General features: G+C 38.9%; 2 protein-coding genes across 3 annotated transcripts; both read right to left on the bottom strand.

Moving 5' to 3' along the window:
- Nucleotides 1-440: 440 nt before the first annotated feature.
- GTF2A2 (general transcription factor IIA subunit 2) lies at nt 441-4,978 on the bottom strand. Its single transcript, XM_010717298.4, has 4 exons — nt 4,831-4,978; nt 3,758-3,862; nt 2,389-2,515; nt 441-760 (listed from the first exon to the last, which is right to left on the bottom strand). Exons 1-4 carry the CDS (start codon nt 4,900-4,902, stop codon nt 735-737), a joined length of 330 nt encoding a protein of 109 aa, XP_010715600.1. The 5' UTR covers nt 4,903-4,978; the 3' UTR covers nt 441-734.
- Nucleotides 4,979-5,584: 606 nt separating this feature from the next.
- Nucleotides 5,585-24,336, bottom strand: BNIP2 (BCL2 interacting protein 2). 2 transcript variants are annotated; one of them, XM_085234237.1, is made up of 12 exons: nt 24,195-24,336; nt 20,399-20,536; nt 19,783-19,913; nt 19,030-19,097; nt 18,383-18,547; nt 16,440-16,616; nt 15,611-15,713; nt 15,209-15,340; nt 14,532-14,618; nt 14,318-14,416; nt 12,734-12,769; nt 5,585-10,354 (listed from the first exon to the last, which is right to left on the bottom strand). In XM_085234237.1, exons 3-12 carry the CDS (start codon nt 19,830-19,832, stop codon nt 10,306-10,308), a joined length of 966 nt encoding a protein of 321 aa, XP_085090363.1. In that variant the 5' UTR covers nt 19,833-19,913; nt 20,399-20,536; nt 24,195-24,336; the 3' UTR covers nt 5,585-10,305. The 2 variants fall into 2 exon arrangements, with proteins under 2 accessions (XP_085090363.1, XP_085090364.1); XM_085234238.1 differs by lacking the exon at nt 12,734-12,769.
- Nucleotides 24,337-24,680: the final 344 nt, after the last annotated feature.

Here is a 24,680-nt window from a genome sequence, read left to right as displayed (position 1 = left end):
GTATTTTTTTAGAAAACAGTGCAATCCTTAAGGTTTGCTTTCATGAGCTATGCAATAATATTTTAATACTCAAGTCAATGTATTACTAGCACAGAGTACTAAATGGATTTGGTATTTACAGATACCTACTATCTACCAAGCAATAAATACATCTATAGACACCTACTGTCTATTTAATATAATGATAAGATACAGCAACAAACAGAAAAATATACTGATGAGCATGAGCTGCTAAGTTTTTGCTGATGTCTTCTAATGTTATTTTGAAAATGTCATTCCTTGCAGTACTGGTCTTTGCAACCACACTCAGATTAGACCCTACAATTGAAAGCCCTGTGAATTTGCAACAGTACTATAAAAACAATTATAGAACACTGCAAGAATATATTAATGTCTGTTTTTAAACAAAGCTTCCCAATGATCACTCATTCATTCACAAGTTTTTAAATAAAAGTTTATTAGAGAAATTATCTTGAACAAAAAAGGCAACAGTATCGTTGTAACTTTTTAAAAAAGAAGTAACATTGTGTTCTTCATGCCCCACATGGTGAACTGAAGAAATGCTACAGGTATTACTTCCACTGTTTTCCTGTGATGCTTTCTTAGTACGGATTAACTCACATCTGCATCACAAGATGCAAGCAATGCAAGTACAAACACAGTCCCTTTCCATGCTTCTCTCCAGAAAGTGCTGCGTATTAACAGAAAATATTGCAGGCAAACCACAGTTCTATTCATTCTGCAGCATTGGAACCAGTGTCTAGGAAAGAGAAAAGGCAATGTAACACACAGCACTCCACAGACTTAAGTTAAAGAGAACAAACACTATTCTTTAATACCCTCCCCAAATTCAAAAACTCCCCCCCAAGCCTTTTAATATAGCACATACTCTGTACCTACCCAATTCCTTCACTGCTATAATGTGAGGCATGGACTGCTTGTGTTGTTTCATTTCATTCAGTGATACTGAGAAGAGCCACTGCAAACTTCAATGCTGTGCATACATATCATTTGCTAACAAGGTACCAAAAATAGAAGAGGCTTTGCTCTAACTCAGTGTTATGCACTTTCCTGCAGTCAGTCACAAGCATACTTGCTAAACCACATGACCTGCCAGAGAGAAAAGTTAACACATCCCATAGCAAAAGCTCCTATGGAATCTGTGCTACTGTAGTATACGTATCATGCATTTTTAAATACCTGTGAGAACAAGCATGACCTTCATAAAATAACTGAGAGCAACACTCTGATCTGAACTTTTGTCTGAAGTGCAATTTCTGCTATTACTATTGTCACTGCTTTTTTATTCTTAGCTCTGTGGACAAAATACTGATCTTTGGATAAAGTAGAAGACACATCAGTGTTTACTACAAGTTTTTTAAGCAAGTTTTTTGTGGAAAAAAGCTGAAATTTTAGTTACAACTTTAAATCACCCATTTCTTTAGACCTTATCTGCATACATGTGAGTGAATATGTCTAATAAGCTGAAAGTAAGGTTTCCTCTCCTAGCTCTACAAGCACACAAAAACAGATTATGTGCTTAGCTAACAGCAGAGGCTGAACAAACAAATTCTGACAACTACTTAGAACTACAAGTTGACATAACCCCTATAATCATGCCAGAATCCAAGAAGCCATGAAGAACTTGTATCGTGGGTCTAGGTTATACATAACTAAAGCCTCTTCCATTCTCAGTTCTTCCTTTTAGCATCACTCTTAAGAATAAAACAACAGGCACCTTTTCACACATCAGTGACATTCTGTCACATCAATAGTTGGAAAAGTTGTAAAGCAGCTTGCCACAGTAGTCACTAAATGATTTTTTTTCCAGTGAAGAACTTCAAGCAACACTGACAGAAGTAATCCAGTCAAGCAGATGGGGGATAAACTCCTATAAGCAGTTACATACAATGGGCCCATTAAGCAAGACTTTAGTTGCATCATGTGATCTGCCATGCCATCAAAAGCTTTTCATGTGCATGGCTCCCATGCTATCAAATCCAGCAACCAGTTGCTCCAACAGTTATAATTGCTTGCTCAGACTGATGAAACAGTATTTGATTTCAGTAAGATATGGTGCTGTTCTAGCAAACTGGTTAATACTGCAAAAATCGCTATGCAGAAACTCAAACCAGATTAATTCTGACTTTGGGTCACTGTAGTGATAGCATTTGCACAACAGGTGTCCACAATCTCTCACATGTTCCTATTTCAGTGCTTATGAGTTAGCTGGTTTCTGTTTTACATATGAGAAGTGAAACAGAGTTCAGAGCCCTACTTTCACCTGAAAATACAATCAATCTAGCTTTAATCAGAGGATCAATCAAAGCTTTCTATAAATGAAAAAGTCTAGTGCCTGTGCTTATTTATATTGTATTTCATACTTACTTTTTCCATCACATGCTACAATTTTCACTTTATCCACTTTCACAAGCTCAGTGACTTCCCTAAACTCAACATCATTCAGTACAAATGTCCATACGTTGTCACAGAACCTGTATGTATTCAGAGATCCCTTTAAAAAAAAAAAAAACAAAAGATATTTTCTATTGATGGCATCCCCAAAGTATCAGAAAATATAACATTTGCTCTTTACAGAACTATATACTTTCTAGAACTACAAATCAGCTTGCCATAAAACCAACTATGAACCTGAATGTATGCAAACACAAAGCAAGCAACTAGAGAAAACTCATTTAAATGCCCCCCAGTGGCTGAAGTTTTCAAGGCCTTTCCATGTACCTTTTCAATGCAGGGATGTTACACTCTATGCAAATGGAAGTTTCACAGGTATGCTAAAAAGGTTTACACATTTTCTAACGTGCATTAAGGAACTATGTAACTTATGTTAATACCAGAAAAGATTTCTTAAAATCTGAGGAATGTAAGCAGTGATCACAGAAGATGTGAATTCTGCAATTGTTTAAATGAGAAAAAACTAATCAATGTGACATAAAAGCGTACTCCTACATGTGGTGCATTCCAAAGGTATTGATATGCACACCTTTTGGCCTTTACCTTCCCATATTTTAAACTGATTCCTTTGGAACTTAAGCTCCAAGTAAAATTTTTTTGTTCTGCATCTCCTGAACAGTTTTCTACGCTACATATTAAAAGCAATCATGTAAGGGGAAAAAAACACTAAAATAAAAAAAAAATCTAAAATCCTACAAGCACGCTTTATTTCTGCATTCTGCATAGACTGCAGAGAAATATTTAGGACAACTTTTCCCTCAATGCTACAATCAAATTGACATTTAATAATTTGTTGGCTATTTGCCATTAACTAAAGTGGGTGGCTGTGAAAAAAACAAGTTTTTCTGTGAGACCTACAGCAAACAGATAGAATACAAAAGTAAACCTGCACCTCTCTAGTCTCTTTTCCTATCAGAGCTGTGGCTGAAAAACTGGCTTTATCTCACTTCTGCAGAATGCAATTCAGAGGAGCAAAATTCTTCCCATCTGCAGGACACTAACAACAGCAATGCTACACATTTAAGCTTTTCCTTTTTCCTCTGCTCTCATCCCACCAAATTCCTGTTTCCGATTTCTGCATTCCTTCAAAAATTCCCTAACAGAACAGGGAGATAGTAAGCTTCACAATTAAATACAGAACATACAAGTAGGCAGTCATTATTTCAGAATCATAAAGAACCATTTAAAATCTCTGCTCACAGCACACAGCTTTTAATGACATTCTGCATCAACACTCAAACCACGATCGCTTACCAAGAACACTGACGGGCAGTTATCTTACCCTGAAATTGACTCTGTTCCTGACTCGTTGTGCCAGTGCCGAATTTATAGCTTTATCAAACTGAAGTAGCACCTGAAGGGCCAGCTGAGGAGTGATTTGCTGTGACTGAAGTGGTGTAAAAACAAGTTTTGAGTTGCTTTCACTTTTACTCAAAAAAAAAAACAACAAAAAAAAACCACTAAAAACTAAGAATACCACAAGAAAGTTTATGGGAAGAGGTCTCTAAAAGAATAGCTTATAGAAGCATTGTAGAAGCATTATCATAGAATGGTTTGGCTTAGAAGGTACCTTTGAGATCTCCTGGTTGCACCCCCCTGCTATAGGCCGGGAAATCTCCCTCTAGCCCAGGTTGCTCACAGCCCCATTCAGTACTTCCAGGGAGAAAGCGCCCACAACCTCACTGGGCAACCTGTTCCAGTGTCTTACCACCCTCGTAGTAAAGAATTTCTTCCTAATATCTAATCTAAATCTACCTTCTTCCAGTTTCAAACCATTTCCCTCCTCCTGTTACTACCTGCCCTTATAAAAAGTCCCTCCCCAGCTTTCCTGTAGGCCCCTTTCTGGTATTGGAAGGCCACCAATGTAAAGTCTCCTTGGAGCTTTCTCTTCTCCAGGCTGAAGATTCCTAGCTCTCTCAACCTGTCCTCGTAGGGGAGGTGCTCCAGCCCTCTGATTAGCTTCGTGGCCCTTCTCTGGACCTGCTCCAACAGCTCCATATCCCCATATTTACCTTTGTTTTCCCACCTTAACCCCGGGAGAAGAAATAACACGCTAAGAGATTTTTTGTGCTACATGAAGATTTCTGCTAGTTAGTTAGAAACCAGCACAAGAAGAGGAAATTTACTGCAGTGTTCCAGAATAGTCTGGCTATAGCTTTACTGGACCGCATAACAGGGGAAAATGCCACATCAGAAAAGGCTTTCATCTACAACGTTCACCTAAAGGCTCCCATGTAACGCTAATCGCTTCTGATCTCAATAGGTAAACATTCTGAAAGCTGAGACGCTGCACGTCTATATCTGCTATAACCACCCCGCCGCCTCCGGCAGCCGCCCCGAGCCCGGCACACGCACCTGGATGAGCTCGTCCAGACTCTCCTGCAGGCTGTTGCCCAGCGTGGTGTTCCGGTACAGCTGATAGGCCATGGTTCCTGCGGGGCGCTGGCCGCCTTACTGACCATCCACGGCTCGGGACGCCTGCTGTATCCTTGCTCTCATTAATAAACTAGGGGAAAAAACCTACAAAACGCAACACGGCCCTTAGCTGCCCAGTACACGGCAGCAGCCGAGAGCCCGGGCGGCTCGATGCGGGCGGCAGGCCGGAGCCGCACCGGCACGGCCCGAACGCGACACGCGGGGCCGGCCTCGTCCGCCTCCGTTCGGCTCCCGGGCCGGCCGGCCTCGAGCCCCCGGCGCAGGACACCCGTCGCGGAACGCCGTCACGGGGCACTCCGGCAGGACCGGGAGCCGCAGCCCCGACCCCGACCCCGCGTTTCCCCGAGGCCGCCCGCCAGGCCCGGCCCCGGCTCACCGCCGCCCGCCGCCGCAACCTCACCCGCTTCGAGCGGCCGGAAGAAGCGCTGGCCGCGCTGCCCCCCGACCCGGAAGCGGAAGTGCCGGCGCCGACACCGCCCCCAGGGCTGCGCCCTGCCGCGGCCTGAGAGCGACCGGAGGCCGAGAGTAGCGGTGTGGACGTGAAGGTCCGCAAAAAGATGCAGCGCTTTCTGCATCCACGTCACATTTCAGGATTTCCAGGAGGGGGTAGGGCAAGATTCTTATAACTTAAGTCAGAATAAAGTCCTAAGAAGGAAAAGAAAACATTCAGACCTCTTTCAAAAATATTTATTGCATTCAGCATTTACTTTTTCCTAATTAGAAAGGTTCCGATAAGTGCTCACAGCTGGCACGGTCAGACATGTTCATCACATTACTGTGACATCTTGGAAAGCAAACAGAAAAGAAGTTAAAAAGAAGGAATAATAATACAAGAGGTAGGTGAAGAGCCTTGTACTTACACAGCTTTATACAAAAGGGACAAAGGAAAATACAATCATATCTGCAACGACTACTAAGAGTCAATTATTTAACCTGGTTATAGCATGATTCATAAACCATGGTTTGGCATGACTGCTACAGCTCCATTTAGTTAAAAACTGCAGGTTTGCCACACTGTACAGACCAGTCATCGCGTTCATAGACAATTTTTGAGCCCTTTGAAGGGCCCTTTCTATTTTTCTACACAGGCCTTGTTCGGATGCTGAGTAAGAAGGAATGCAGAACTACAAAGCCACTGGGAAATCGAACACTTATCTTCTGTGAACAAATTTTAATGTGGAACTTCATGTCACAACTAATAGTCAGCCCTGAGTAAGCCAGAGGAAGGACCATGGTAAGGTACAGATTTCCCTTTTTTTTTTTTTTTTTTTAAATTGAAAAAGCCAGTTGTTCTTCAGATCATTTAATTAAAAAAAAAAAAGAAAAAAAGATGTTTAAACAAATCATCTAGTTTTATCTGAATCACAAAACAAAAATGATCTGAAATAGTTTAGCAAAATTAAAGCTTATTAATTCATCTCAGTCATGCTTGAATGGAATGATGAAATCACAAACAGAACTGCACTCTCTTTTACATCACAACTGCCTTCATTCCTGTTAGCTGAATGTAAAGAACAAGAGGTGACAGGAGAAAGTGTAGTTCAACTTAAAATTCTGATGTTAGGAAAGCTGCAAAATGTCTTTCAAAATATATTTAAATATTCCTTATATATCCAAGTGCTACTTTGACTAAAATCAGCTATCCTTGAAAAGTATCATTAAAGCAGACTTAACAACCAGCATGAAAAAAATCCTCTTGAGAATGACCTGCATCCACAAGGACTGAATACATATTTTCTCCAAAATCCTTCTAAGACTTCTGTGGTTACCGAAAGCACACAAGCAATTATCCATTCCCCCTCCTTCCTCACACGAGGCTTCTAAGGGAGACTGGAATGACTTGAGAATTAATGTCACCTTCGGAGACAACAGCTTGGGTAAGAGATGCACTTAAGCCATCTTTCTACATAATAAATACAATATAAATCTGCAAGATACACAAATAAAAAAGTCTGACACTGAAATACACCTTTCTCCAAGAATCTTACTGCTCGTGACAGATTTAGTTTAAAACCATCTATTCATGTTTTAGTTCAATTATATTTTTCCCCCAGTTACTAGACTTTCCAGTATATGACACTGGTGAGGCTGTAACTAGGCAGTGATGCCCTCTTCTCCTTTTGACACACTGTGAGGTCATTTCGTAAGATCTCATTACCACCACCATTTCATCCGACTTTGAAGTCTGACACAAATTTCCCATTGAAACGTCCTCATCTGCCATTAGAGCATTACAGTGTGTGAAGCAAGAAACTTGCCAAGACATGTTAACCCAGCTATAAACTAGCTGTGTGCAATTTGGAATACAACTACTGTTTTCAATGCACAGTTCCTAACAGCAAGTACATACTCTTCTTCACTTGTTCTCTGGAAATGAAGAAATATGCTAAGCTACATAAAGTTACAAAGAAGGTTACATATTACTCTAACTAGTTCTAAGCTTTGTGGAACTGAAAATTCTAAACTGAACTGAGAATGTGCATTTTAAAATTCCAAAACTTCAAAAGATTTCTGTATGATTCAGCACTAAATTTCTCTGCGTCCCTCACTGTTACTTTCCAGTAGAACACAGCTTTGCCGCACTACATAAAACCATCACAAGTACTTATACAATCCAGAGTCTATCCACATCAGTTTTTAATGACACTTCCTCCAAATTATCTTTGTCACTTCTGAATGTTTCTCCCGTTGTAAAACTCGTTTTATACAACCTCACATCCACACATACAGAGATCACCATCTCAAACAACTCCATTTCAGTGTCACACAGTAATAACAAGGTATCCATTAGCACATGTATATATACACACACATACACACAACCTCCAAACTGAAGGTGAATTAGTGACTCCAACATCTATCAACAGAGCTCAAAACATATTCTATCAACACAGATTTTACCTCTAGGAAGAAGTGCATAAGATGAGCCCCCTGTAATACTGTTACTTTTCACAAAGCAATTCAGAAAGAAATAACTTTATTAAAGTATGAAATTCTAACTCTAACGTTTTTAAATATTAAAATATATTAAATTATTCTATATATTTAAAAATATAAGGTTGACAAGTTAATTCGAGTTCAGGATTACTTTGGGACCTCTGCTTTTTGTAAACATCCCCCTCATCATTAAATGATGAGCTGGAAAAGGTCAGAGGAGAATCATTCTTTAGTACACAAGATTCTCACGCTGTGTATATTTTCAGGACAGAACAACTGTTTTACAGTGTATTCATTCACAAAAACTAATACTAAAGAAATAAACCTTTAGGTAAGTATTTCCAAAAGAAATAGTACTGCTGCAACATGAAACTGCAGAACCGCTCAGCCGCCAGAAAAAAAACCAAAACAACCAATAATCTTATCATTTGAGAATTCACCCTATACAGAGGACTGTCTACTCTAAAGGACACTATATACATAGGAGGGAACAGGACAGATACTCACAGAAGTCCAATCATTCCATTATAAACACGACTTTACTGAGAAGAATACCTCTTTGAACTAGGAAGAATTTGAAACAAGATGAGTGGACTGGAATGCTTAGCATCTACCCTAGGACTCACACAGAATCAGTAAAGATCAGGATGGTTTTCAGGTTGTCTGTTCATATGCATTGCATTGTGGAAGCATTAAACAAATTGTGAAAATGCCCACTTTACTAACTTTAATCCTTGTCAACATCAAATTTGAAATAGGAAAAAAGGAAAAAAGCCTTAAAATGAAGTGTTCACATTTATGTTCTGCTTTCAAAGCAAGATCCAAACATGATGTAATAGATTCAAGGCAACTTGAAATCATTATCACCTCCTGAAAGAGAACATCCTACATATTAATCTCTTTGAAACCACAATACAGAAGCTAGCATAAATACCTAACCTTGACATGAAAGTCTCTGAATTGCAGACAAACTCCCAGAGACATGGGCAGTTCATCTTTATTTGACATGAATATCTGTTCCCAGACTATTATGTGTATCATTGGAGATTCTGTATGAAGTGGCCATTAATAAATGTTGACCATGGAACTAGCTAGACTGCTACTAATCCATGCCAGGCATTAATCTAGTTGAATTCATTTTTTAAGTTCAAGAGAACTGTATAACACTAAATGAAATTGACATTTTAAAGACAAAATTGCGAGCATATAAAAATATCTGAAGATTGAATATCTGCTAAAACATTTAATTGCTCAGCTCCTGAATGGATTAATTTGTGTGCATCTGTCCTTACAGGGAAATAGCAATGCTCAAGACACTTCATAAACTTTTACAGGCTATCAATCAGTGCCTAATTGTTGCCCTGAACGCTTTTTATATAGGCAACTTTACTACCCTTATGGGGTGAGGAGGAAACTGTTTATATTGGTTTCTTTTTGTGAAGTTAACACTACTATCAGGTGCCAAGCCAAGAGCTTTAGAAATGGATGCTGCATTTACAAGGATGACACAGTAACAGTAAGACTCCCCCAATCTCTGCACACAAGTGATATTGTGGGTAAGATATTTATGCCACTCTCAAGCTCTACTGAAAATAACCAGAATTTCTATTGGTGATAACTGATATTTATCCACATACACACACACACGCACAAAAAAAAAAAAAAAAAAAACAGAACAAACTTATTTCATCCTGGTAGCTGAACTAGCCTTCGTTTACTGAAGCAGAAATTTGCAGCTTAAATTTACACAGGTCTGATATCAGTCACACAGTTTAGTTTCCACTGTAGCTTAGGCTTAAACCCTTTGGCCAACAGACAGAAATTCAGAAACTCCAGATCTGTGTTCTGAGAAGTGGACTAAAAGACAAAGCTCAAGCTCACTCTAGTGAGGTAAATGAGTACTGCTTGTATTAGATGTGAACAGAAATAAGCATCTCCACACATATAGTAGACTATGTAGAGTATGTGATTGTTAATTTTCAAACAAATTAAGGTTTCTATGACAACCAAGAAATGCACTTGACCATTTAGAGCAAAAACAGATCATGCGCTTTATACAATAACAAGTAGTTTATGGCCTTGCCTACCTGCAAATGAATTTCCTCAGCAGGTACACAACATATTGCTTAAAGTCATAAAAATATATATTATCTTTCCTTTAGCATTTAGATATATAAATATTTTACTGAAGAACATGCATCATTTAGATAAACAGTTGTAAGAACATCCTCTAAACATGGGGTTCTTTGACATTTGGCTGTATAAAAAGATTACACAAAGGTAGCTACTCAAATCAAGACAAACCAGTACAGCAGTGAAGAGTCCATTGTGTGCCAGTCTAAAGTTAAGCACCTCTTGCGACAAGTTATGTAATATATACACACATGAATGCATCATAAATGGAGAAAATAGCATAAATCCATCTGTGTATTCTTCAGTCTTGTTTTGTTTCTCAACTTACTGTTCACTTTTCTGCTCTTGTTTTCCATTCAGCTCTTGGTCAACTCTGCTTAGTAAAGAAAACAGTGAAGTTAAAACTATATTAAAAACAAATTTAGTTCCCTTATATATTAAGCAAAACTATTAATATTAACAGAAAAAAGGTGAAAGCTCTTGCATGGAGCAAGTTTTAGCATGTAAATATTGAATAGTTAAGATTTTTATCAAATGCAGTTACAATAAGATGTTTAAAAAGTCCATTTTCTTACTTTCCCCTTGAAATTGATTAAAATGGTTAAGAAGCCATTAAAGTAAGTATAGCATTTGAAAAGCATAAGTGTAATTTGACTGCACAGCAAGAAAAAGAGCAGGTTCTGTACTCTTACTAATAAATAGAAGCAGGAATACAAGTTCTCAGTTAACAATACTACCAGGTGCTGCTACTTGATGAACTCATACACTGCAATATTAGCACAGAATTATCTTCAATTTTACAGTAATTAAGCCAAGAAGGGAACAGCAAAAACTTAATTAACAAGAGTTTAGTGGCTCCTTAACTGCAGTATTTTCTATTAAGTTATAAGTCTCCTCTGACTACCCAGGAAAATTTCATTTCTGAGGGGTTTCTGTATCTACCTTGGCCCCACTGAACAATGTGTTGCTTTGCAGAAACTAGGGGATGGCTCGCAGTGCTGCATGAAATGTACCTCTCATCTTTACAGTAAGAACCAACTACAGTCTTAGCTATATATTCTGAAAATAATGGAGATCACTTAACTTTAAAAATAATCATAGTTCCAAAGCAATGGAGGCTCAGGATAAGTTTGTCTTCTAACAACTGAACTGACTAACCTATCTGTTCAGTCTCTCCAACGATAGCCAGCCAGTTTCTTCAAAGCGATTAGAACAGTGACAACTCTTCCAGGTCATGAACCCATAAAAACAGGAGGCAGATGTTCTATTTTTTACAGTTTTATGAATTGCACCGAACACATGCGGATTCAGTAAATCTGGAGCAGTGGTGTTTAGAAACATTCCTAATTAAGGAACGGTTTATCTGCACAATATGCTGCTGCAACTCATCCCTGTCCTCACTGCAGTAGCTTAGGAAAGCATATTTTGACATGACTTGTAGAATTACAGGAAGCACGAGAAAGTATGGTAAGCTAACGCAAGTTGGCTATGCACTGACCTATAGCTGGCAATATAAATCCACAGAAACGTATCATACTCTAGCTTCCAAAATGACATATACATAGCCAAAGAACTCCTACTTCCATCCGCAACACTCTTAACAAACATCAACATGTCTCCTTTCCCATATTACAATAATGCCTACAGCTGCTTTCAACACGATTAATATCTCACAACCACTTAGTGCCTGTCTACTTCAGTAGTAAGTTGAAGGATGTCTAGGAAAACTTTTGTGAAAAGTAATGGTAGTACAAGTATCAACATTGACAGGGATGCTAAAGAGTGCCACTTTTCCTCCAGATTATCAAGTTCACACGTTATTTTGTGTCTCAGGTTTACAGCCTGAATACAATGGGCCTTGCAATGCAATTGAGTCAAACCATGCATGCTGGAAAAAAAGCAGGTAAAACTGTTGTTCAATATATACCAAATGGTTTTCTCAAGTTCAGCTTTCTTAGAAATTAAGATTACAACACCACAAGGTTCTCTTAATTGGAGTAATTCCTAGTGAGGTAGCTTCAAATGCAAGTTTTCAGAAAGAATTATTTTTTAATTTTCATTTCACTGTTTCTTTGGTCATTAGCCAAGTTAGACAATAAGCTTCCCTCAATAGTTACACACACGAAAGAGTAGCCAAATAAGGTGAAGTTAATAACAGAACATTCTAGTACATTTGTTAGTTATACAGTAAAAAGTAAAAGCAAAAAAAAAAGTTATCACAGCTATTAGGATAGCTTGAATAGTTAGCAAGAGACTGAAAGTTTGCAAAGTGAAAAAATCTAATGACTGTTACCAAGGAATATACGCACTGCAAATACAAACAGCACTAAAAACATTAAATCTGTGCAAATTAAAAAGGTAGTTAATATGAAATTGAATACAATATTAGAACTTCCTCCACAGTTGTGCCTCTGCTGCGTACTGCAGCTTAGCACCTAAGAACAGCTCTTTAGACATCACTTGTTAGAAACAGTGAAACAATTGAATCAGTTCATACAGAAGCATGCTTTTGCCTCTTGATGTAGTTAAGAATCCACACACCCCCCCTTAAAACTCAGAATCACATTTAATAGTAGAGACTATTTACAAATACGTGAGTTTTCAGATGTTACTTTCATGCATAAGAACTAGGTCACTAGTGCTTGTTTATATTTACAAATGCTTATTCCTTTACACAAGCCAATCATCTGGGAGTTAGTTGCAGTGCAAATAGTCTTATCTAGATGCAACCCTCATCAAAACATGAATATACCTTGTTTGTTTCTTTCTAAACTTTTCTTCTTCATACCTTGGTGGGGAAAAGTTTGATTTCAGTAAATATACAAAGGCCAAATTCAATAGAAGCTACAAATTGGTATTAATCAATATAATTTGTGGAAACATGCCAAGTTTTTAAATAAAAAAAGCAAAAAAAAAGGTTTTGCATCTTCAATATAATTAGTATTAAATTTTAATTACCAGAACAACTTCCTGTACAGTATTTATCCATCGCTAAAGTTTTCAGTCTATACTCTTAATAGTTTAAAGCCAGATATCAGACACATTAGTCTGATAATTAACTACTATGAAGGATGAGCTTGGCTGACCTCTGAAGACTGAAACAGGCTGCCCAGAAAAGCTGTGGATGCCCCATCCCTGGAGGCAAGGCTGATACAGTGGTGGCAACCAGCCCACAGCAGGGGGTTGGGAACTGGATGGGCTTTAATGTCCCTTCCAACCCAAGCAATTCTTTAGTACAGAAAATAGCTTTATAAGACTTGGAATGACAGCCTGAATTTCCCTAACATATCCTTCAAAAAATCCCATGAGAAAATTCTCAGAGTAGCACAAAATTGCTCCAACTTTGTCACATCTTTCACCCTCAACAAAAAACTGCATTTGCTTTAAGCTAAAAAAAATAATAATTCACGACTAACACCAGCTGAATGTTTACTGTGGTACCCAGCAGTCAGTTTATCCAACATGGATGTGAAGCTCTGCCCAAAGTGAAACTACACTATCTTCCTTTATAGAGTTCTCTATTAGCCATCACATCTGTGATCACCTATCGTGGTACATACTCCATGGACTCTGTGTGTTATGCCTTCCAATTAATCTACTGACAGAATTATTAATATTTATATTATTATATTTTATTATGTTATATTAATATATTTATATTAATTTATAAATAATATTTCCATCTAGCTTTTTCAAGACAAAAGTTTATGATTTCTCTTTGTTACTGCAGCCACAGATTCTGTTCAAGTGTCATTATCACACTTGAGAGCAGAGTTGTGCTGACATTAAATGGACATTATATGGCAAAGACTTGAAAGGAAGGAAGAGCAGAAGGAAAAAAGAAAATCAAGGACATTGGTACTGCCTTCCCCTCTCTGCCAAAGTAGTTTCAGAACTACTACGGGTAGGGATTCAAGCACTTCTTATCCACAGCTTTCCTCAAATGAAATCCCTACCCAACTGGTATTTCTCTCCTTTGTAGTGCAGTTTAGCATGAACAGTGAAAAATGCCATAAATAAGTTAACGTAAGTGCACAGAATTTCTTACTCAAGCCCATTTAGCATACAATAAGTAGAACAACTACAGCAAGGCCTAATCCACAGAAGACTAGACACATCATAAACTGCTAATTATGTGAGACACTATACAGGAAAGTTCTTGTACATTAGCATTCCTTCTGTTCTATGGAATATTAAAACTGTAGTTCAGCAATTCCTCCTAGACATAGCAGTTTTATTAAATATCAAGTATTACGTTCAAACCAACCACTGAATATATTATACACCACTTCCTAAGCATGGTCAACCTAGAACACATTTGAACTATAAGACGTACTGTTTTATGCATTCTGGGATGCCAACGTATTCCATGGGGATGAGTTCAGCTAGTTCTGCCAGAGTAAAGACATACCTAATTTTCTGGCTGAATTTTGAGCTGTGGAAGAACAAAGGCAGGGTACAGTTACATCTTCAGTAGTATTCATTAGGTCAATATTTAAACAGTTAAAGATTTAAACTTTTTAAAAGAATAATAGCATCCATATTATTACCTAATAAAAGGTTTTGTGATGGCCAGAAGCGTTCTGATGAACCAAGAAGGATGAACTATGATTAATGACTTCAGATTTTTCCTTAACCTGAAGGATTCAAACATTGAACATAATTATTAGAGCAAAATGGTAACGTGACAAAAACCTTTTTAATATATATATATATATACACATACATACATACACACACATACACACACATATATACAAAACATGTTTTTGCAATTACAACTTTGTTATTTAGATCTAGCATTCTGATATCCCATTACTTGAAATTACTGTCTGCCCAAAGAAAACACTAGGAAAATACCTAGTCAGAATTGAAAGGCTAGCATCATTTTAACAACCAAAGTTAGAGTATTTTTTGACACATTTGTAATGAAATTGTCAAGGGACCCACCTTATTATATCAGCATATGAATGTTTAACAAAATACTACACTGTAACAGTACCCCCCATTCTAATACTACGACTTCACTTATAAAAATGGAATTAAGGAAAAATAAAAATTAAAAAAAAAGAAATCAAGCATATCCATACCATTGTTCTACACTGACAAGATGTCAGAAGAGATTTTCAAACAATACGCTTCACAATTACATCTTAATGATTAACAGACACCTCATTAAGCAGCACTGAATACAAACATTGGGAAAAAACACTACAGAACTTCTTACCTTCTGTCAATTTGCTGGTAACACTTCCTAAGCCAGCCTATGCTTGGCATTTTTCTCCGTGTTGTTGCACCATTCAGGTACACTATCATATAATTCTCTGCTACTAGTAGCTCTAAAGTGCCAATTACATACCTGCAAACACGGGGAAAGAAAATGCTCAAGTGAAGATTTGTGGATATTGAATTAATTCCTAGTACTGCCCAAATATCAAAAGAAGAGAAGCTGACAACATTGTTAAGCAACAGCCAATCACTTTTTTCCCCCTGGAATTAGACGTAGTTGCTGTATTGTATTACCCTTCCTCTCATCTAAAAAAAAAAAAAAGCTTCACAAAAAAAAAGATACTATTAAAGTTTTACAATATGAAACCAAGATAGTGTTCAGAGGCAGATGATGACTTACTTAAATAGATTGTCCATTAGGTATCTGTAGTTAGGCTGGCTGCTTTCAGGCATAAAACAAACAGCAAACACAACAATGGCATTTAACCCATCACCATAATAACCTGCAAAGAAAAAAGTAGCAGTAGTGACTACACTGATTATATCTTGACCACTTTTACTCAAAGAAAATTCATGAATGTACAGTAAGTTTCTCCATTATTTCCCTAAAAGAGCTTTGCAAACACCAACGGTATATGAATGGATAAGCACACATACAATATACATCACCTATCACCAGACTGATCCTCTGGAACCACTTGTATGGAAGAGGTAAGAACATTTGTCAGTCTGTTTCCAAGAAGATTTTGCTTATAATTATTAAATATATATATATTTTTTTTAAAGTTCATCTACTTTTAAAGAGATAATGGAAACAGATGCAATTAAAGTGCTGTACCTGTACTCCACATCTCAGTATGTTTAATGTTTTTGTTGGTCAACTTTTCTTCCTACTTAAACTTCATAGACCATTAAGCTAGAGTCAGTAAATTGATTTTTGCCTGAGCAAACCTAAAGCTATTTCTTTCAACACTCTTAAAAAAAAAAATTTAGATCGTGACACTGAGACTGTATAACTACTAAGCACATTATGAATGGTCATGTTAGGAGCTGAACACAAATACGTTCTGGAACTTCAGTTTAACATGCAAGAAGTAACAAACTAAGCATATGCTTTACGCTACAACAAAGCACAGCATCACTGAGTCTTTCCATTTTTTCTGTACCACTGCATCTCAGCTTCTAGTAGTAGTTTCAACAGATCCCCTCAGCATATCACTAATTCTTACCACCATGACTGATAACTTTTTTATATGGTTCGATTGCCTTCATGTCCACCCTATGGTCCTGTTCGCCAATCCTAAACATACGCCAGCGCCGACCATCCTCTTTCTCCTCTGCTGCTGTATATTCAGTAAGTGATCCTTTTCTAATTACATCAGTAGTTTTTGGCTTTGGAAGATCATCTGCCAAAGTTAAAACATGTTCAATATCCATTATGAATACTGCATACAGTGACCGCCAATTATAACACAGGTTAACCATTTTGCTATCCAATTTAAGTCAGTCGATACATTTGGCTGAAGAATATCAGTTCCTTCAGACATTACAAAAGACCATCTCATCAACATCAAACTTTTATCAAACTACTGTTAGCTTTGTTTTCCATGAACTGCAGTTTTATATTTGAAAGCGCATGCAAGATTCTGATGACGTAAGCAGCCTACTTAACAGGAAGCATTCAGTACACTGACCTGAATGAATTTCACCAAAATAGACAAAGTGGTTAACTCTGTGATAATCATACAGGTTACTTGATCACAGATTTACATGGAAGCATAATTTAAAATATTAACACTATCTTGCAAGCAGACATGCAGGCATTCTATTAGAAATTAAATCTAATTTGTGTGTGCGCACAATCACTAAATGGAATTTATGCTGACAGCAATCTGTCAAAAAATTTGCTCCAATTAAATAAATGATTCTTGACTTCGTTGCATAGACCTTACCCAAAGCGAGAAAAACCTACTGCAAGTTAGTTGTCTGTTCCCAAGACAAAGCTGTTAACTGAAACTATCCTTCCAGGAAAATGAAGGCAGCAGCATTAAAGGAAGAAAAGACAGAAACCCTTTTCAGCCACTTTTGAAAAACAAGGCACAAATATCTGGAACATTTCCTTAGCAGCACTGCAAAGCTAACCCCAAACATCAACTCTTTGTCTCTAGAGTTCTCAAACAGATTTGTTTCTACAGGTAAGCCCACAGCCTCTGTTACAAAAACTTGACCTGCAATATCTCGGGTATCAAAAATGCTTGCTTTAAAGAACATTTTCCTTCCATTTATAAGCCACCCTGGAATGAATAACAAATTTTTTTCATATGTAACAATGAAAAGAACTTCCGGTTTTCTCAGGCTTTTTTTTTTTTTATTTGCAGCATAAAACAAGTAATAGTCAAGGTCACGTATCTATAATTTCAGATACATTCTTAAGTAGTATGTTTACAGAAGTTTAACTCCAACTGTTTGACCAAAGTAATAATCCTTAGCTTACATTAAAAGGGCCCTAATCATAATTAAACTCAAGTTTGAAACTTGTGCTCTAACTCCTACAGAGAACTTTGTTCATTCCAACAAAACTTACTAGATTCAACAGATTTTGCCTGTAAAAATATTATTAATAATCTACTCATTTCGTAAGGATCAGTTCTCTAACACTTCTACCATGGCTATAGGTAAGTTAACTTCAAACATATTTCAAATTGACAGAAAATAGAGGTTTTTCTACTATTTCCAGCAAATACAGAAAGTTTGCAAAGTCTGAAGGGTTCTGACCTTTTCTCAGTTTCATTTCTGTAAATGAGCTCAGGTGTTACTCATCTCTAAGAACATCATTCAGATCTCATTAAATACAAAGGCTTACAATTCACAAAGTCCTGATAAGCTAATCTACAACCTATAGGCCTACATGTTGCTTACCTCTATCCAGAATGGAATCATAACACATGTAAAGCGTATGTTTGTACCAAAGATTTGCATTCACTTTACTTCATTTGGAGTTAATAGCTATTATGTTTGTTGTTTATTAGTCAGTCAGCATATGACTTGCTTTTTAAAAATTGTCTCTATCTTATGATTTCCATTAAAAAAGAAATTATGAGTCACAGTTCTTTCCCCCTGAAGAATAAGAAAACATTCTGTGGCAACAAACAAGAGCTACAAAACCACTTACCTTCCCATTCAAACTCATTGCTATTCTCTGAAGGAGTATCTAAGTCATCCAAATCAATGTCTCCGCTCTCATCCAAGTCAGACAAAACAGACTCCTCGCTGCGATCTAAATTTAAGCTAATATCTGGAGCTGTAAGTTTCTTCCTCACTTTGGTTCCATTAACAGCTGCATTTAAAAAAGAAAATTTGTTTTCAAAGCTTAAGTGAGTTTAGACGAGCACAGTAACAAGACAGAACAGCACAGCACTTCCTCAGAATACACAGTAAGTTAATGTCCACCACTTAAACACTGAAATCATCCAAGATAAAGACAGACAAGATCCAAAACAGGGTTTTTTGTTTGGACTGCCAAAAATCTTAAAAGATCACACAAGCCTGGAATTTGGAGCTAGACTAAGGGAGGCCCTAACTGATGCACAGAAGTCGAATAACAAACCAAGATTTTAAGATCAGTCATGAAATGAGCGTAATCATTTATTTATGTTCAGTATTACCCAGATCCCTCTGCTGACATATGAATATGTCATTTAGAAGCTGATCCCTCAAGTTTCATCAAAAACAAAACCAAAAAAAATAACACAAAACAGAGCTTTAAGACAATCATTTATGTAGAAAACAATCAGCCTGATTGCACTGAAATGTTCTTACCAGTTTCACCTTCTGTTCCTGCTGCAGCCAATATATCTGAGTCAACAGGATCATCCTCTGGCAGGGGCCTGACACACAAAATAGTTTTTAATAGTAGTTTCCACTAAAAACATTGTGGGTTGTATTGATCCAAAAGCACGTGCAATCTAAATTCAAGCTGGCAGTAAAGCAACAACGTAGCAGAAATTTCCCTCATAGCATCCAAATTATGAAATGGCAAAGTACTAGCTGCTACTGGTATCACTTTTAGGAAAATTACTGTATTCTTGCTTGATAAAGTTTACTGTTAAATACATCACAGAAACAGTACTTTTTTTTTTTTTTTTTTTTTTAAACAGAACACCTCTGAAGTCAATTTTTTTTAAATTTCTTTGTAGGTCTGAGCATCACAGTACTCTTAATGCTAGAAGTTTCGCTCAGAAATATTGCTTATTGAAGTATTCAGGCACTCAGTCATTGGTGATAATAAGCAAACAGTCAGGAAAAGTTCATTTAACACCTGAAGAAAACAAAGCTGAACTTACACTTTCATTTTGGTAACATCAGAAATTTCAATATGGGCATTCTTATATTACTTACACACTAACATAAAGCTATCCTTTCCAGACCACAAAGAAACAAGGCACAAAAGCCTCTGAAGATCACTATGTTAGTGGAAATCACTGCAAGATTGAGTATTAGTTTATCAGGAAAATAGGGACAGATTGTTTTGGATGTTATGTATTTGATTTTTATTTACAAAAAGTTTAAAACCTTGGAAAATCTTCATCTTGCCATTCCTCCTTAAACTCAACACCTTCCATTCTCCAGCCAACTTCAACTGTTAATAGTTACTCCTGATCAGCCAGAACCTCTTGTCTTCTGGACAGCAGGCTAAACAGCAGCTACAGGAACATAAAAAGATATAGTTCAATATTACAGCAATCACTTACCCACCAAGTTGAGATATTGCATGGAAAAAATAGGGAACAGTTAACATCCCCTCCCACCACATCCCATCCTCACACTTTTTTTTTTTTCCCAAATGCAAAACTACTTGTAATAAACTGCTTATAACAACAAAACTGTTATAATAATTTAGGTTGGAAGCGATCTCTTGAAATCATCTAATCCAACACTCTGCTCAAGCAGAATCAATCTTTAAGTTATAACAAAAGCTCAGAGTAACCTGATCTTTCATTTGGGATTACACCAATTCACTCCACACTGCATGAAAAAACAAAACCTGACAACCCTCTAAATTATATGAGAGATACTGAATAAAGGTATACTCTGGGGAAAACAAACAAACAAAAACCAGATGGTCAGGTCTAAAATACAACTCAGCTCTTAAACAAACAAAAAACACTTCAATAAAAAGAGCACTCACCCTGAGATGTGCAAGTCGAGCTGTGGTTTTTCAGGCTCACCCATCACCAGCAACAAGGAATCCCCAATAACAGAAGATAATAAACCATTCTGCTATCATACAAATCCAATCCAGTTGAAAATCTTGGCTGTGTTGGCTCTGAAGATTAACAGGAACAGGTAAACTTATCAATGATAGGAAACGCATCAAAACAGGAAATTGAATTCTGTTTTTAAATGCAAAGAAGCAATTAAGGTAAAACCTAATAAGTACAGAGCTGAAATACAATCATGCTGTTAATCAAGCTAGAAAAACAGTTTATTCTCACATGAATAAAAAGAAACAAGTACGCTTACTATTTAGTAGAATCAACTATTATGAAAAATGTCAATTTCTCTTTTCTTGATCTGATAATAACCACAGACCAATTCTCAAAAGACCTACAAGGCTATACTAAAAAAGCTGCACAATATAAAAATTAAACTTGAATTTGTCATTAGTGCTTTTTTTTACTGACTTTTCCTTCCTCCCACACCCAGGAAATAAATATAAAACTTCTAGAAGGTAACAACCTAACTCCCCTTAGCAGAAGCCTTTCCTTCTTTGAGTTGTTCAGCCCCGACAGCTCAGCCATAGGCAGTACATGCCCATACTGAGGACCTGGAGACTTTAAGTGCCCTCCCAGCACTCCTCTTCCTATCTGTGCATTTTGACTAGTGAGCTGTCTGGAATGTTTTCTTGCTGCTTGAATCATACCACCTTCCTCACAAAATACGTCCTCTCTCATTACGATGTCAACACCCTTGGTATGAAGTTCTTCCTGCGTTCTAACCTGCTGAGTGTTTGCAATAAAGAATTTAAAGAATTTGCTTGGGGATGAAGTTCTATTTCCATCAGCAGGAACAATGAATTTGTACATAGCACTCTGTTACATTTGTTTTGGGACACTGAGATGTAGCACAAGAAGTGGCACAAGATATCCCACATGCTCAAATGAAGAGAACGTGGCAGTTACAGTCAGTTTGGAATGAATTATCTGATACAAAGACACAGCTCCCTAAAAACAGAATAAACCTAAAAGAAAACCTCAACTGGTAATCTCATTCTTGAGGGCAGATAAAGAAAGGAAGGCAGCAGAAGGAAAGACAGCAACCAACTCAGCCACTGCACGAGTGGCCGTAAGGCACTGCGATCACACTGCTGCTCCCCCAAGACTCCAAGGCCGAGTTCTGCCCTAACAGCTTTATCATCACTCATGACGAATGCTGAGCACCAAGTAACATCTGTTAATTTCAGATGTACCATGTTTCAGTGCAGAAACAATGCCTAGAGCATAGAGGACAGGTGTGGGATTTAGAAGTTATTTATGCTGCAACCAAGCTAAGATACTTTTAGAACACACTTCCCACATCAGCAGCTTCTCATTAAGGTAGATGTGAAAACCATCATCCATTAAATACTGTGCAGTATAATTGCAAACAATTTAAAGGGCAAGCTCCAAGTCCTACATCAGAAAAGCACAAGTTCAGGAAACTTCACTTCTGCATCCTACTTGAGATGCAGATTAATGAGTTGTTGTGGATGCTTTGACTTCAAGTCTCAGGAACAAAAGCACTGTCACTTGTCAATTAGAACAACATAAGAAATCCAGAAGGAAAGGTAATCTTCAGTTTCAGGAAAGTTAGAGAAGTGCAGACTTCCAGGATGGCTAATGACTGATTCTATATCATCATACCAGTGCTTAGAAAGCAAGAACAAAGCTCTGTTCATACAAGCTAAAGCAGAGTTTAGGATTGTTTTCCTATGGCTGCTGTGGTAGCAGTGGCTTTTCTTTTTTACTGCACCCAAGTCTTTTTAAATCAGCTGTAAATGAAACATGTAAATGTTAAACTTGAAAGTATAACACTAATAATGCAAGTCTTTACTAGTCACGTAGAAGAGAAGCAATTAATTTCTGACTGGTGCTAGCACTCCTCACAGCCAACTCATAATTTCTCAGAACAGCAGATATGTTTGCTGTTACTCTCCATGTAACATACAGAAATGGAATTAGAAGACTGGGAGATGTATCAGGTCAAAAATTTCAACACAGAGAACACCTGTCTGCAGGACTGCCATGTGGTTCTGCTTTCTTCGTGCAAACCCTGGACTTCAGCGACCAGCACTGCTGTTACACTTCTAAGCAAGTCAGAGCACTACAAACAGGAAGAAGTACCACAAGGCACCACATCACTGCAATCACTTCTCTGCTGCAGCTAATGAAAGGACCTCAGTGTAGACACTCAGGTTAAACCCATGTAAATACTTAGCTGAGGTGTGTTACTCTTGCACCAGAAGCCCAACATGGGTGTTCTCATCCCTTTCCTGGAAAGAAAGCTGGTTCTCAGCTCTCACCAACATGGAGCTGGCTTGGTTTGGATACATGTACGATACAAGCACAGCACGGTTGAGAAGACCATTGAACTGCCATTGTTTGATGTAGTTTACAGCTACAAATATACTCTAAGATATCCTGATACTTAAAGGAAAAAAGACAACAGGATGCCTAAAATTTACTTTTGAACAAGGCCTACTGCACATTTGAGAGGCTTTATTATTTTATTTTTTAAACATTTTCTTTCACCTTTGAATTCTCTGAAGAACACAAACAGGAGATAAGCATTTGTGTGGCCACATCTATACATCCAATACAAAAACCCATCATATTTGGTCCCTGATGAGGATACGAGGATTTGAAGTAGAATGACTACAGAGTTTACTCTGCGAAACTCCTGAAGTGAGGAGTTCACTGCTGAGCTCCACCTGACACACAGGGAGCAGCACACTGCTGCAGTCCCGGTGAGCTGAAAAATGTTACACTGCTATTTTCCTACACTTCACCTTCACCATTTCATGAGAAAGATCAAATGGAATTCCACATTCCAGGCATTAAAGTGGTGCCTCCAAGAGCAGTTTTTAATTTCAAAGCACGCCAGAAGAATACATATATATATGTAATTTTCCTGCGCACAGATTCATATTGCAAAGCTCTCTGTAATTTCTAAGTATTTCCATAACCCCACCGGCTTTGAGAAGGAAGCCACACGAAGCCTTGAAAACATTTCCCAGATACAAGGACAGACATCCAAGTCGTGTCACCTGCACGTCAGCACAAGGAGGTAAGGCACAGCCCTCTACTAATTGCAGTCTTTGCTGCCTTTCCTCAGCAGGCAGGCAGAAATCACTCGGCAAAGCAGGAGAGCTGCAGGGTCGTGCCGGGAGCACTCTGCGCGGTGTAGGAACGCACGCTGCTGAAGTCGCCGGGACTCACAGCTCAGTGCCGATCTGTCAGACAGACCGACAGCACTGGCACTCGACGAAGAGCAAACGCAATTACTTGCCGAGAACCGACTTAACCAAACTCGTCAGCTACAACGCAGCTACACGTTACACGGCTGACAGCTCAGAGCCCCAACTGCGACAGCTCTGGGCCGCTCACCGCTACGGCTGCTCGGCAAAGTCCTACTGCTGCCCATCCCTCCCGCACCGCTGGGTACTTGGGGGAGCAGCCCAGGCCCCGCAGCCACACGCGGCCACCCGGCCCGCACCGCTCCGGCCGCCCCTCGCTACAGGAAGCGGGGTCCGAACCCAAGCGGGGTCCGAACCCGCCGCGCACCGCCCCGCCCCACTCCCAGCTCCGCAGCTCGAGGAGCCGCGCCCCGCAATGCAGCGCTCCTGGCGAGGCCCCACCGAGCTAACCCCACGGGCGGCTCAGCCACGGCCCCACGGCTTGAGATCCCGACTCGCCACCGCCTCCCCAAAACCCCCTCAGCGGTACCTGACGGAAATCGGACGGGACAATCCGGGCCTGACCGCGGCGGACGCGGCCCAAACCGCCGCTCTGCCCTGCGCGCCGCCCCGCGCGGCCCCGGAAGCGCGCACACCGCGAGCCTCACGTGACCGCCGCGCCCCGCAATGATTGGAGCGCTCGCGCACATGCGCACATGCGCCAAAGCGCCGCCGCCACCGCCCTCCTATAGCTGGCGCACGCGCGCTTGCTTCTCGCACGCGGACGGCCGTTGAAAGCGCGAGGCGCGGGGCGGGGCGGAGCCTGTATGCGGGCTGTGGCGGGGCGGAGGTGCTGAGCAGTCCTTGTGAAACTAGGTGGTACTGCACTGTAAAACCAAGTGGTACTGCACACCCACAGCAGGAGCCCGGGGGGCTACACAGAGCTTGAGCTCACCGTCGTTTGGCAGTGGTAACGACAGAGGAGATGGAGATGCAGAATGCTGCCTGAGAAACAGCTCTATGATTCCCGCCCTGC

Source organism: Meleagris gallopavo, chromosome 12, assembly GCF_905368555.1.
Source record: "Meleagris gallopavo chromosome 12, MGAL_WU_HG_1.1, whole genome shotgun sequence".
In the NCBI taxonomy this organism is placed as follows: Eukaryota; Metazoa; Chordata; class Aves; order Galliformes; family Phasianidae; genus Meleagris; species Meleagris gallopavo.
This window is presented reverse-complemented; position numbering and strand designations above follow the sequence as displayed.

Coding starts and splice junctions, on each gene's coding strand:
- GTF2A2 (XM_010717298.4), bottom strand. CDS start 4,902: ATGGCCTATCAGCTGTACCGGAACACCACGCTGGGCAACAGCCTGCAG. Junction 3,863..4,830: donor GTCTGGACGAGCTCATCCAG/GTGCGTGTGCCG, acceptor ACACCACTTCAG/TCACAGCAAATCACTCCTCA. Junction 2,516..3,757: donor GGAACAGAGTCAATTTCAGG/GTAAGATAACTG, acceptor TTTTTTTTAAAG/GGATCTCTGAATACATACAG.
- BNIP2 (XM_085234237.1), bottom strand. CDS start 19,832: ATGGAAGGTGTTGAGTTTAAGGAGGAATGGCAAGATGAAGATTTTCCA. Junction 18,548..19,029: donor AGGAACAGAAGGTGAAACTG/GTAAGAACATTT, acceptor TTTTAAATGCAG/CTGTTAATGGAACCAAAGTG. Junction 12,770..14,317: donor ATCCCAGAATGCATAAAACA/GTACGTCTTATA, acceptor TTCCCCACCAAG/GTATGAAGAAGAAAAGTTTA.